Below are 12,940 nucleotides of genomic sequence, written 5' to 3' on the forward strand. Positions count from 1 at the left end.
GAACAGACTGTTTAAAATGAACAAAGTTTTAAGTCCTCTGAAATATAAAAATTCTATAACCAAACTTAGCATGTTGTTTAACTAGGCTTTAGGTACCATCTGTGGTCTATAAATCTTTTTAAAGTAATGGGAAACTAAGAGTTGCTTCAAATATTAAATCTTTTTAATCAAATTTCCTGTCTATAGCTTTTAACCAAATAAGTGCTCCACTATTTCACCATTTTCTTTCTCTCTTCTTTTGATCACAGTGAAATGAAATAGGTTTACTTGCCACAAGGAGGAAAAGACCTTGTATGATGTTTCTGAGTAGACTTTACCTGTACATTCTTCAACATTCCTAGAAATTTGCAATTTATGACTAGTGTGTGAAACATGTTGATCTGTATTGGTTTTCTGTGACTTAAACAACATTCTGTGTTTAAGCCTCAACTCCCTGGGGAGTATTTTAATGCTTTCTTGGAGCCCCCAATTAATCTAGGCGTTAAGTGTGTAAGATGGTTAAAACCAATTTTCCTTTGAATTTTTAGAGAAACCTTGAAAGCCATTTGATGTCCCCTGCTGAGATCCAAGCCCAGCCTGTCCCTAAGAACATCCTGCAGGTACTTCACAATCTTATGCCAAGGCCCCAGAGTCCTGACCGGTGTTCCTCTGAACTGGTTTTATGTGGTGGTCCAGTTTTGGGCCTTAGAGACTGATCCATGTTGCGCAATGAAAGATGTATTGTTGCTGCCTGACATAGTTCTCTTTCGCTGTTAATCTCAAATGGGGGTGGCTAAAAAAGATTAAAGTAAGCCCTTGACTTCTAGTTTTCAGGTTTGCAATATCTGTGGAACTCAAAAAGTATCTAACCTATATGTATAGTATTAACTTAAATGTAGCTAGCTAGCTGACATTCAGAGAAAAGTGTTGCATGTACACATGCCATGTCCTTCAGTGGAGCATAAGGGAGATTCATCGTGTGGCTTCCAAAAATTAATCCACAGCCTCCAGTTAGGAGGAAGAACTAAGTTTGTTCACTGGGATTTGTCTTTTCTGCCTTTAGGAACTTCTGGGCCCACCAGTCCAAAGACCTGCCTCTTCCAATCTTCTGAGCGGCCTTATGGGGAGCTTGGAGCCAACAGCATCTTTACTAGGCCAAAGAGTACCTTCTCCTCCCTTGTCACAGGTGTTTCAAACGCGAGCAGCCTCAGCAGACTACCTTCGCCCCAGAATACCATCACCAATTGGTAAATACTCTTATGCATACATGTCTTCCCTTCCCCTGCACCATAGCTGCCTTCCTTCCACTCCCCAGGCAAAGGTTACAGTTATCCCCTAGACCTGGCAAACATTTTTCTTGGGCATCCTTGAAGATTATTTTAAAAATTGTGAATTTATTATCTTTTTTTTTTTGGTGGGCAAGGAGGTTTATTTTTTTCAATGTGGAAGATGGTTTATTATCCAACTGTCCTCCCAGGTGAATATGTTTTTTGTTTTGTTTTGTTTTCCCTTGAGATTAACCCACATGGATCCAGCTCTTTAGTCATTCTCAGTCATAGATTGACTTCATAGATTTTTCTGTGTTAGAGTAATGACTCTCTTCTACTCATCTCCAAGAGGATGCTTAAATAGGTTTGTAGCTAATACAGAACGTGATCAGAGGAAACAATTCCCCAAAAGCTGTCCTAGTATAGTGCTTGCCCGGAATCTAATAGTGCTTTTATACGCAACAGTAGCCCTGTTTGAACCACGTTAGACTGCAGCAACTCCACCCCAGCCAGGCACACCTTGATAGGGAGTTTGTGTGTTTTTAAAGTAATTTTTAAAATTGTGGTAACATGTATAACAAAATTACCACTTTAACCATTTTTTAAAAGTGTACAATTCAGTGGCAGTAACTACTTTTACAGTGCTGTGCTACCATCAATACCATGTGTTACCAAAACTTTTTCATCGCTTCAAACAGAAACTCCATACCCATTAAGTATTAACTCCCCATTCCCTCTGCCCCCAGTAACCTCTAATCTTCTGTCTCTGAATTTACTTATTCTACATAGTTCATGTAAGTAGGATCACAGTAATTTATCCTTGTGTCTGGTTTCACTTATTATGTTTTCAAGGTTCATCCATATTGTAGCCTGTATCAGCACAGCATTCCTTCTTATGACTGAGTTTTCTGTTGTATAGATACACATTTTCTTATCCATTCATCAAGGGATACTTGGACTGTTTCCATTTTTTGGCTTTGTGAATAATGCTGCTATGAATATGCATATGCACACTTATCTGTGAGAGTCCCTCTTTCAGTTTCTTGGGGTATATGCCAGGTCATGTGGTAGTTCTATGTTTATATGTTTATCTTTCTGAGGAACTACCAAACTGTTTTCCACAGTCCTTGTACCATTTTGCATTCCCATCAGCAATACATGAGAGTTCCAATTCACCACTTCCTTGCCAACACTTACTTTGTTTTTTTGTTTGTTTGTTTTTTAAACAATAGCCTGAGAAGGAGTTTTGTTTTTTTTTTAATCTTCCCTTCCACAATCAGAGAGATAGAATGGAGAATGTGAACCTCAGGGCATTTGTCTCTGCTTTGGTACCAGCTGGTTTGTTATAATGGGCCAAGTCAGTGGCTACAAAAACTCCCTCTCCCACAGGCCTTGGCTGTGAAAGAGATAAAGCCAACAGCTTAGTGAGGGAGTAAGGCTTCCCAGTGGAGATGGCATTCAATGACGAGTAGCATGCTGTAGTGATAATTGCTCTCTGGATGTGTATGTGCTGTCTTCACACCCACTGATACTGTAACTTTTTTTTTGGCAGGTTTCTCCCCAGGGCCGCAGCAGCTGCTTGGAGATCCCTTCCAAGGCATGCGCAAGCCTTTGAGTCCTGTTGCAACCCAGGTCAAGCCAAGCTCTTTCTTAAACTCAATTTGCTATTTGCTTTTCACTCTTACTGTTGCATGTGGGATAGAAAATTGAATTGCTGCAGTGCTTAGAAGTGGCTTTCAGCTATATAATTCAAGCTCAACAAAGACTACAAAATTGCTGAACATATTACAAGTAATATTTAAACAGTTAAAATCCTCTTCAGTGAATGGTAGCACAGTTTGGTCATATTTGCAGTATCTTGATTTTCCTCAACTGTGCCTAAGAGAGACGTGTAGAAAGTATATTGACTGTCCTTGTCCTTATGATCCTCCTCTCCCACTTTTGTTTCACAGATGAGCCAGTTAGAGTTGCAGCAGGCAGCTCTGGAGGGGCTGGCCTTGCCGCATGACCTTACAGTGCAGGCAGCAAACTTCTACCAGCCTGGTTTTGGCAAACCACAGGTGGACAGAACCAGAGATGGATTCAGAAACAGGTGAACTATTGATTCTATCTATGTTGGGATTAGCAAACTATCAAATTAGTTATCTGCAGTATAGTTCATGTTGCACATGACAGTATAATGGGAATTCCTTTTCACCCCAAATGTTGTCAGTAAAGAACATGATAAAGGAAATGTGTTTGAATTCTACTGCAAGGGCAAAGAGTTTTCATCCTGTCATGGTTTTATTTATTTCGTTGGTTTGTAAATTACCTCTCTTGGTTTCGGTTTGCTAACTGGTCACATGAAGGGATGCTGCTTGCCCTGTTTACCTCACAAAATTGTTGGGAGTAGATATGTTTTAAAATTTTATGATGTCTCATACCAATTATGTGACTCATTTTTACAAATATGGCTAAAGGACCCTGTAGATAGGATGTATCCTAGCTCCTTATTTGCAGTCATGCTTATGAGATAATGAAAAACAAAAACCACTAAAGCTTCTTCCTCCACAGATTCCATGTTGAGTTATCAGGTCGTTCCTCTATGGAAGTGGATTTGTTGATCAGAGCTTTTAACAGCTGTTCTTTTCACTAGTTGTAACAAGTAGTAAAATGAACCATAAGTCAGGGAGAAAAGGAAAAGAGGTAGCAATATTGTTCTTTTTTATTGTTAGAAAAATTGCATAAAACAAATACATAGCTTATTATTAGGCAAACCCCCTTGTTAATCACCTAGAAGCCTTCCAGTTGTCCTGTCCCATTCACACCCTGTTTCTCTCCCCAGAAGTGACCACTGTCTAGCCTTTATAATCATTTTTTCAGAAGTTATCACCCACATGTGACCCCTAAACACTATAGTTTAGTCCTGCCCATATGAATACTTGGTAATTAGGAGATTTGTGTTTTGATGTGATTCTTACGATTGTCACATCGGTGCCTTAGTGTTCTGCTTCAAATGGTTTTTTTATGTTGACAGCTTCAGAAACTACCTTTCCTAATTTTTCCCTGGGTTATATAGACCTCCGAGAACTGATAATATATCAGTTTTCCACTTCTTACTTACATCAAGTATTCTGGTCACCTAAGATAGGTTTGCCTTCCTAACCTGGTCCTGAGCTGAGGGGCACTGAAACCAGGAGAGACCCTTGAACACATAAATCCTATCTACAGGGACCTTTAGCCTAAATAAGAACTGGTCTGCTGAGACCCTTCTACCTTGATTTCTCTCTGTAGTATAATGTAATTAACTGATTTCACTGATGTGATCTGTGCCTTTCAAAGCACTTTCAACATAAAAAATTTTAGTTCTTGGCAACAGTCCTGTGAGATAGTGGGTTAAATAACTGCATTTTACAGTTACAGAAACTTAGGTTTTAAAAATGTGACTTCCTTGGGTGGTGTGACAGTGGCTCAGTGGCAGAATTCTCGCCTGCCGTGCAGGAGACCTGGGTTCAGTTCCCAGTGCCTGCCCATGCAAAAAGAAAAAAATTGACTGCCTTAAAACTAGAAGGTAGACCCAAGTTGGTGTCAGTGGAGCCTTCATGCTTTGGATCAAATGTCAGCTTCTCAGGCCCTCCTGGCATACCCTCCAACCCTCCAACAGACATGTCTTTCCCCTTTATTGTACTGATCTCCATCTAACATACTATTTTTTTGTTTCCCTTTCTCCAGTAACTCACCTCCACTTACAGCCACAAGAATGTAATTTTCATGGAGGCAGAAATTTTTGTCTGTTTTGTTTATTACCAGCACCTAGAACGGTACCTAGCACATAATAGGTGTTCAGTTGCTTGTTTATAAGAGGGACTAAATGACAGATCATGCAGAACCCCCAGGTTTGAGTTCACCTTTTTGGTCACTGATAATACCACAGATCTGTGTATTGCCCAGGTCAGTGTGGCAGCAATGGGGCTTACTTGGAACAATCTGGAAAGAAGCCAGCCATGGGTTTGGTATTCCCATCTGCTTGTATTCAGAGACCTTCCAGAATCACTGGCTATATTTTTAGCCTTTGGTATTTGCAGCACAAGGTATGACTTGGCTGAAATGCACTAAGGTTTTCATTAGCCAGTGAATTAATGTAATTCTTTCTCAGCCTGTTTGTTAAGGGAGAATGAATTGAATGGCTGGAGCAGAAGTCTATACTTTTTCCCTTTTGGGAAGATCTGCAATTAATCTGGGATAGATCGGAGTGGTGCATGTAACTTAGTCCTAGAACAATTTAAATTCTTGGTTCTGTTTGATTTAACTGTCTCACAGGGCATCAGGTCTATGCTAGTTCTTGGAAATGAGTGTGATAGGCTTCTGCTCTCTGGGAGCACAGCCTGGCCCACAGAATGGATTATACCTTCCTGGTGTTTACAACCAAACCAACCCTAGATAACCTCAGTCGTTCCCAAGTCCCTGTACCTATTTCTTCTACCTGAATTGTCTTGCAATTTATTGATCACCTCCAGCTTAAATTGTAGCCTCTTTTCTGAGAAGCTTCCCCAGAGAATCAGGAGTGGGATTAGGAGTACCCTGTCATTTCTTCTACCCCTCATTCTCCCAGTGCACCTTGTAGCATGCCTTGGCTTGCCTTAGTTGGTGAGTACCTCCCCTACTGGACTGAGAGCTCTTGGAAGACCTGGACCATGCTTCATTATATTTTTGTTACTTCTCAGCACTTAGCCATGTGCTTTTGCTAAATGTTTGGGAACCTGAACTGAATAAAGGAAAGATGATGTTAAATTCCTAGGGTGCTCTTACGTATCACGTTAGGACTTCAGATTTGAGCAGCTTGGGTTCACTCTATCTTTGATTTATTCACAGGCAGCAGCGAGTGACCAAATCACCAGCACCTGTGCACCAAGGGAATGCCTCTTCCCCCGCCCCCGCTGCCTCCATCACAAGCATGGTCAGTGACCTTTGCCTTTGTGAAGACCTTTAGGCTTCTGCCTCTTTGGTTGTGCCTTTGTTGTCCCATTTTGTGCCCAAAAATGTCCTTAAGTACTTTCCACAGGAATAATGATCTAATTGTCTGTCTTTCATATCTGCCAACTTATTTATTAGGTCTTACCCTTTCAGGACAGTCTAACTCTTAGCATTCTAGTGGAGTCCCAACATTAGAAAGTGTGTTCCAGCAGAGAGATGGTCATGGGTCAGGGCACACAGGTGATGTGGTATGTACAGTCAAGTGAATAGTTAGTTACTTTGGGAGGAAGACAAGGTTGAAAGGCAAGAGATGAGGTTGAAAAGGCTGGCAGGGGTCATGGGAAGTCAGAATCACATCTCTATAATATGCACTAAAAGCAGCAGGGACAAAGAGTTTGATTATTTGTGGTGACAGGCGTCACACCTACTGCTGTGTGCTTTAAGACCTCAAGGGTCCTCATACCGAGCAACACAGGATCTGGGTTCCCCCAAATCAAGGATTTGAGGTTTAATGAGAAAAGGCACATACAAAACAGCCAAAGTAGAAATAGTGAAAAGATGGGAGCAAATGACCCAAAGTGGTGAAGGAATCCTAATAGCTGAGGAGATCAATAAGATAATTTGTGAACTTTCTGATAGCCCAGGTAAGAAGGAAAATATTAGAAATATGGAGAATAACTTCAGTTCTGAGGTTGACTCTGAATTTCCGAGATGGCAGAGCTATTCCTCCAGGGTATCCTCCTGGCCATGCTTTCCCTCTTTTCCCAGCCTAGTTCCAGACTGGGAGTGGGGGTGGGGTGGACGGAAGGGGTAGGGGGACGGACAGACAGAATGGCTAAAGGAGGTTAAAGTTCAAGACTTTAACTAGTCTTATTCTAGAACTAAATTTAGGTATTGATGAAAGTAACCTGTGAGTTGTAAAAGGGGGTGGTACACTGGAGCACACTACCTTACTATTTCCCCCACACTGTTTTCCTGTAGCAGCTAGAGACCAGAACATGGGAGTTGGTCTCTACTCCCACACAGCCTAGATGGACATACTTCATCTTATTGAGTAGCTTGGCCAGTTATCCTGGATTGATTAGGGAAAGGCACTTAGAGAATGTGTTAATGCTAATCGGTTTTTTTTCTGCAGCTTTCTCCTTCCTTCACCCCTACCTCAGTGATTCGTAAGATGTATGAGAGCAAAGAAAAAAGCAAGGAAGAGCCAGCATCTGGAAAAGGGACTCTTAGTGACAGCAAAGAGGACACTCAGAAGGCCAGTGAAGGTACTGCTGAGCTGTTTGGGGTATACGACCCAAGAATGTATGTGGCAGAGAGAAATGGTCCTGAGCTGACCAGCCTGACTTGATTCTCTACAGAGTTCTGGGCAAGACGCCTCGCTACCTAGACCATACTGCTTTTGTCTTGACAGTACGGAGGGCTACACCAACTCACAGTCACTTAACCACCTGAAATCCGAACCAATCTAATAGTGGAATGAAGGTTAGCTTCAGGACAGGAAGAATAGATTTTAGTTTAGAATCCTTATTTAGGCTTCGGAGTTAAATTATTAGTACATTAGTTGGCAAATGAATGTAGTTCAACCAGTTTTACTTCTAAGAGAGTCTCTCTAGTCTGTGCAGACTCTGTATGATAGATCTGTGTGGGGGTGAACTGTACAAGAGCCTTGAAGGACATGACACAGACGTTACCAAGTTAGGGTTTATACAGGTACATTTATACAGGTCTGAGACTTCTGAAAAAGAATGAAGAAATCCTGTTGGTCCTGCTAAGTAGGTAGTTCACACTCCTCCACCAGACTGCAATTGATGTTTGTTTACTGTTGATCTGATTAATTTGCATAATTTTACATTCATTTGATTTTCCCTTTAGGCTAAAAGGTGCCTTAATCCAAAGCAGCTGTTTGGGACAAGACCAGCCCACACACAAACCCAAGCCACAGCCAGATGGCCAGACTGGGCTGCCTAATTTAGTTAGACCACTAGATCTGATATGCCAGGGTTGCTTATCCATAGCTATTCCTAGGTTGGAAAGATTATACATTTAAGAGTTGTGGCAGTCAGAACTTCAGAGCCTTGGTTTTTTTCAGAGTATAGCAAAAATATTTTGTTCTAACAAAGAGTTGAAAGACCAGAAAACTTGAGTTCTAATCTCAGCTCTGTCCCTAAATGCCCTGGGACTTGACTTGACTCACAGTCTGTCTTCTAGGCCTATTTATAAGTTAATTGATGTGTACCTACCATGTTGTTGAAGGGGAACCAGAAAATAATTCTGAGTTTTTAAAAAATGAGATTTATTGGACTTAAGGAGGCCAAAGTGTTTGGGAGTTTTGCCAGTACCAAAATATCCTTTGCGTCCTTATAGATAACCTCCTGTCATCCAACACTGTGCCCAGTGCTGATAGAGACTCTTCTCCCACTACGAATCCTAAGCTATCAACATTGCAACGGTCCTCGTGTTCCACCCCGCTGTCCCAGGCCAACCGTTACACCAAAGAACAAGATTATCGACCTAAAGCAACTGGGAGAAAAACCCCCACCTTGGCTTCTCCAGTTCCAGGAACACCTTTTCTCCGCCCTGTCCACCAAGTTCCCCTTGTCCCCCATGTACCAATCGTTCGGCCTGCTCATCAGCTTCACCCAGGCTTGGTCCAGAGGATGCTGGCCCAGGGAGTACATCCACAGCATCTTCCAAGTTTGCTGCAAGCTGGTGAGTTTCTGACCTGACTGGTCAACAGTTGCTGGCACTGATGAAGTGTGTACAGTGGGAGGTTTTCATTCCCAGAAAGATGTGATTAGATTTATTTAAATAGTAGGCTGGGGGTTCAACACAATCCATCTCTTAGCCCACTAAAATATTAGGAACTTAGCTAAAGCATCCTTAAGTTCTAATAAATTTTCAGATCAGCAAAACTATAAATTTAAGCCTAAAAATTACAAAGTAGGTCTGTACTCCTCACAAGTTTTCTTCTGTCTACCCAACAGGTGTGCTTCCTCCAGGGATGGACCTAACTCATTTACAGGGACTATCTGGCCCTATCCTGGGTCAGCCCTTTTACCCTTTACCTGCCACTAGCCACCCTCTCCTAAACCCTCGTCCTGGGACACCTCTGCATCTGGCAATGATGCAACAGCAGCTACAGCGCTCAGGTAGGTTCAGGAATGGGCTGGATAGATCTGACGCTTTTAGGACCATTTTCCAGTACAGAGGATGGCTTGTCAGTGATGAATCATTCTTTAACTTGTCCTCGCTAGATGGCTGGTTTAGGGGTAAAAGTGCAGTCAGTAAGCAAAGATTAGAAAGAGGTAAGCCAGCCTTTATGGGATTTGGGCTGGGGCAGTAGGAGAGCCAAGTGTGCACTGGCTTTTTTGTCCTTTGCCTCTTAAGAGAATCCATTGAAGGTTCAGCATAGCCTATTCAGGGTACATGCCTCCTGTGACGTGGCTGCTTGCCATGGGAAGTAGTGGTCATTGTCATCCAGGATGGGCTCTCAATACTGATGACTTCTGAATAGCTTAGATTTCCAAGTACTTCTTTTACTGGCATTGTTGGAATTTTCAAAGGAGTTTCCTAAAGAAACCCTAGAGTAAATCCTCTGGTAGCCTTCTGCTTGGGATGTCTGAGTGAAGCAGGGTCTGGTAAAGAACTACCTCCCCTCTCACCTTCTGAGTGACAACCCTTCTTTTCTATCTCCACAGTTCTGCATCCTCCAGGCTCTGGTTCCCAGGCAGCAGCTGTCAGCGTTCAGACGACCCCACAGAATGTACCCAGTCGGTCAGGCCTGCCCCACATGCACCCTCAGCTGGAGCACCGCACCAGCCAGAGGAGCAGCTCCCCCGTAGGCCTTGCCAAATGGTTTGGCTCAGACGTCCTGCAGCAGCCCCTGCCCTCTATGCCAGCCAAAGTCATCAGTGTAGATGAACTGGAATACCGACAGTGAGCAGGGCAGGTGTGCACACCTAAACCTGGACCCATGATGACACTCAAGTCAGGACACACTCTGCTTCCTCATCTCGAGTGGTTTACAGGGTTTTTACTTTGGAGCACTCTGTGGGAAGTCGTTTGGGAGCCTTTAGAATGCCCATGCACCTGTTGTGGTCCACATTATGGTGGAAGGATCACTTAACCAATCGAGGGGACCTGCATGGTCTAAATGCAGGATACACAGTGTTGTCAATACTGGAAAGTCTTTCTTTTTTGTAAGATATGTGAATGAAGTGTTGGTGTCTTCGCCAAGAGGTGGCACCTAAGGGTTCTTCTGAGGAAATAAATGTATAGACCCTTATGTACAGACCTGTGTATAAACAACTTTTGTATATACATATAGGATAGCTTTTTTGAACTTATACAGCTGTACATAAAAGTAGCTGGTATTAGTTAAGCCTGTGTCAATTTTGGATTTTTTTCACTTGTACATTTGGGACTTTCTTTTTCTTTTGGTCGATTAAAGTTGCATATGCTAAGTGTGTGAATGAAGCGAATAGCATTATTGTGTTTATTTCTTCCCTGAATCCCTTATTTCCAACTAGCTCTCCCTGAGCCATGAAGGTAAGTTCCTGGAAGGATCTAAGCCTTCATTTTTCTTTCAAACTCTATCTATTCTACTTAAGCAATCCGTGGTCTTCTTTCTTGAGCCTTGAAGACCCAAATGGGCCTGTTGTGAACTGAGGATGGGCTGACCCTATAGGCAGCCTTGCAGCTGGTATCAGGTTTTTTAAGATACACAATTTCCAAGACTATATCCACTTAGTGAAAATAATTTGTTCACTGGGGAATCATTTATATGGTAGTTTTTCTGGTTCTTCCAAGTGCAATATCAGCAGCAAACAAATCTGCATTTACTGGGACAAAGGTACCTTGTTTCTCCAGCTCAAAATCCCCATAGGGAAAAATGGGGCCTCAGAGTTGATTCTGTCCTTTCGTTACATCTTTTTCCATACAGAATTTCCCTCAAGGTGGTCCCTGTGTTAACTGACACCTTGTGTGTTCTGTGCCTCATTCCTAAGTTCACAATTTTTCACTCAACTATATCAACCACCACCAAAGAAAATGATTCTATGAGAATACCAGATCTTGAGTGCCCTTTCCTGACTGCAGGTTTTTGGTCCTACTGATCTGAGGTCATGACATGTAGTTCTCAATCTCCTCCTAAAGTTCTTGCCCGAGTTCTTGATACTATCCATTTAGGGCCGCAAAAACTACTTTGACTTGATAATGGACGGTCATATCATGAGGCTGTTCTTTGCTAGGCAAGTGAAGGGCAGATAGTGGGATTTTGACTGCACAACTAAAAGACAGCTGAGCATTGTGAAGGACGAAGGTGGCAACAAACCTGGAGCTATCCACCCTGCCCTGTACTTCGAGCAACACAAGAAAGCAGGTTACCTTTCAAAAAAAACCTGGCTTTGTGGACTGACATGAGGTCTGTCTCTTTCTGGTAATTTCCTTACATCATCATTAACCCTCCATACTGTTCATTCTCACTGCTCCAGCTTCAAAAATAAGACTTCTTAGAATTCTTGTAAATGCTTCATACCACAGGTGGAAACTGGAAAGCCAGTCCCAAGTGATGGTGGCAGAACACCGATGCCTGAATTCAATTCTACCTTTTTTGTATGTCTCCTTTCACTTATTTTTCCCTTCATGTCGGACCAATAGCAGGAGACACAGGAAGGGAAGGATTGGGTTGGAGCTGCCAGTAAAGGCTCCCTTTTCAGGCTTAGAAGCTTTGTGGGCAGAAATATCTGTAGGCACCAAGCAAAGGGCACAGCCAACAGTCAGTGACTGCTGACGTGGTACCTGAAGGAAATAGGAAAAGTTGCAAAGAGCAGAACCTGGACATACAAGTTTTAGCAAAATTATTCTGGTGTACATGATGGAGTGGAGATGGGAGGAACAATCGAGGAAGCTAATACAGTCTTCTAGGAGATAAAACCCTGGCAAAGCATGAAGGCAGAGAGGAAAGTAGTGTTTCAGCCAATGAGAAGAGGCAACTTGGAAGTCTAGCAGTCATCAGACTGGAGTTCAGAATCATTCAAGTTTGGAAGGATGCGCAATATAAAGGTTAAGAAAAGTTAAGGATGTAAAAGGAATTTCCAAAGTAAACAGTGGACGGCCATAGAGAATGTTATGGAAAACTTATCATTAAGAAAGGGGGATACTATGGCTATGAAATAAAAAGCTTTTGCTGTCCCTTAAAAAAAAAAAAAAAAAAGGGGGGGATAGGTATGAGGTGAAACAATAGTACTGCCCAAAGGAAGATGCTGGGCACCTGGTACTTGGGAGGTAGCTTTCCTTCAAGAAACAACTACTAAGTGGCTTATAAAAGCCAGGCTCCATTTTGAGAGAGAAGTCAATTCCACTGTGCATGCCAGAGATAAGCACAATCGAATGGAGATAGCTTATGGGGGTAAAACCCGTGCTTCCTTAATAATCCCATTCCCTTTACCAATGGTTAGTTCAGGAATGAGCATGTCACCCAATTTAGGCCATAAGACATAAGAATTGGGACTTATAGGAAATGCCTTCTCAAAAGAATTCAGCTCTCTGGATGCTGGATGTTAAAAGCCTAGGAATTCAGCAGATAGTTTGTGACTGAGGTAAGCCAGCTGCCCACCAAAGTCAATAAACTGAAGTGGATAGAGTAACATGGAAAAAACCTGGGTCCTCCATGACAAAACAGCTATCTTGAGTTCACCAGAGCTCCAGACAACTCATGTGAGAGACCGATTTCCTTC

The 12,940-nt window shown here is 42.3% G+C and overlaps 1 protein-coding gene across 3 annotated transcripts in view; it reads left to right on the forward strand.

The window, feature by feature from the left end:
* EIF4ENIF1 (eukaryotic translation initiation factor 4E nuclear import factor 1) overlaps window positions 1-10,675 on the forward strand; it is a 70,199-nt gene extending 59,524 nt beyond the window's left edge. For all 3 annotated transcript variants that reach the window (XM_077160492.1, XM_077160490.1, XM_077160491.1), the window contains 9 exons: window positions 528-599; window positions 1,043-1,226; window positions 2,800-2,879; window positions 3,200-3,339; window positions 6,099-6,183; window positions 7,336-7,468; window positions 8,568-8,912; window positions 9,188-9,352; window positions 9,902-10,675. In XM_077160492.1, coding sequence (XP_077016607.1) covers window positions 528-599; window positions 1,043-1,226; window positions 2,800-2,879; window positions 3,200-3,339; window positions 6,099-6,183; window positions 7,336-7,468; window positions 8,568-8,912; window positions 9,188-9,352; window positions 9,902-10,143 — 1,446 coding nt within the window. In that variant the 3' untranslated portion in view covers window positions 10,144-10,675. The remainder of the gene's footprint in view (window positions 1-527; window positions 600-1,042; window positions 1,227-2,799; window positions 2,880-3,199; window positions 3,340-6,098; window positions 6,184-7,335; window positions 7,469-8,567; window positions 8,913-9,187; window positions 9,353-9,901) is intronic.
* Window positions 10,676-12,940: the final 2,265 nt, after the last annotated feature.

Source organism: Tamandua tetradactyla, chromosome 5 (genome assembly GCF_023851605.1).
Source record: "Tamandua tetradactyla isolate mTamTet1 chromosome 5, mTamTet1.pri, whole genome shotgun sequence".
In the NCBI taxonomy this organism is placed as follows: Eukaryota; Metazoa; Chordata; class Mammalia; order Pilosa; family Myrmecophagidae; genus Tamandua; species Tamandua tetradactyla.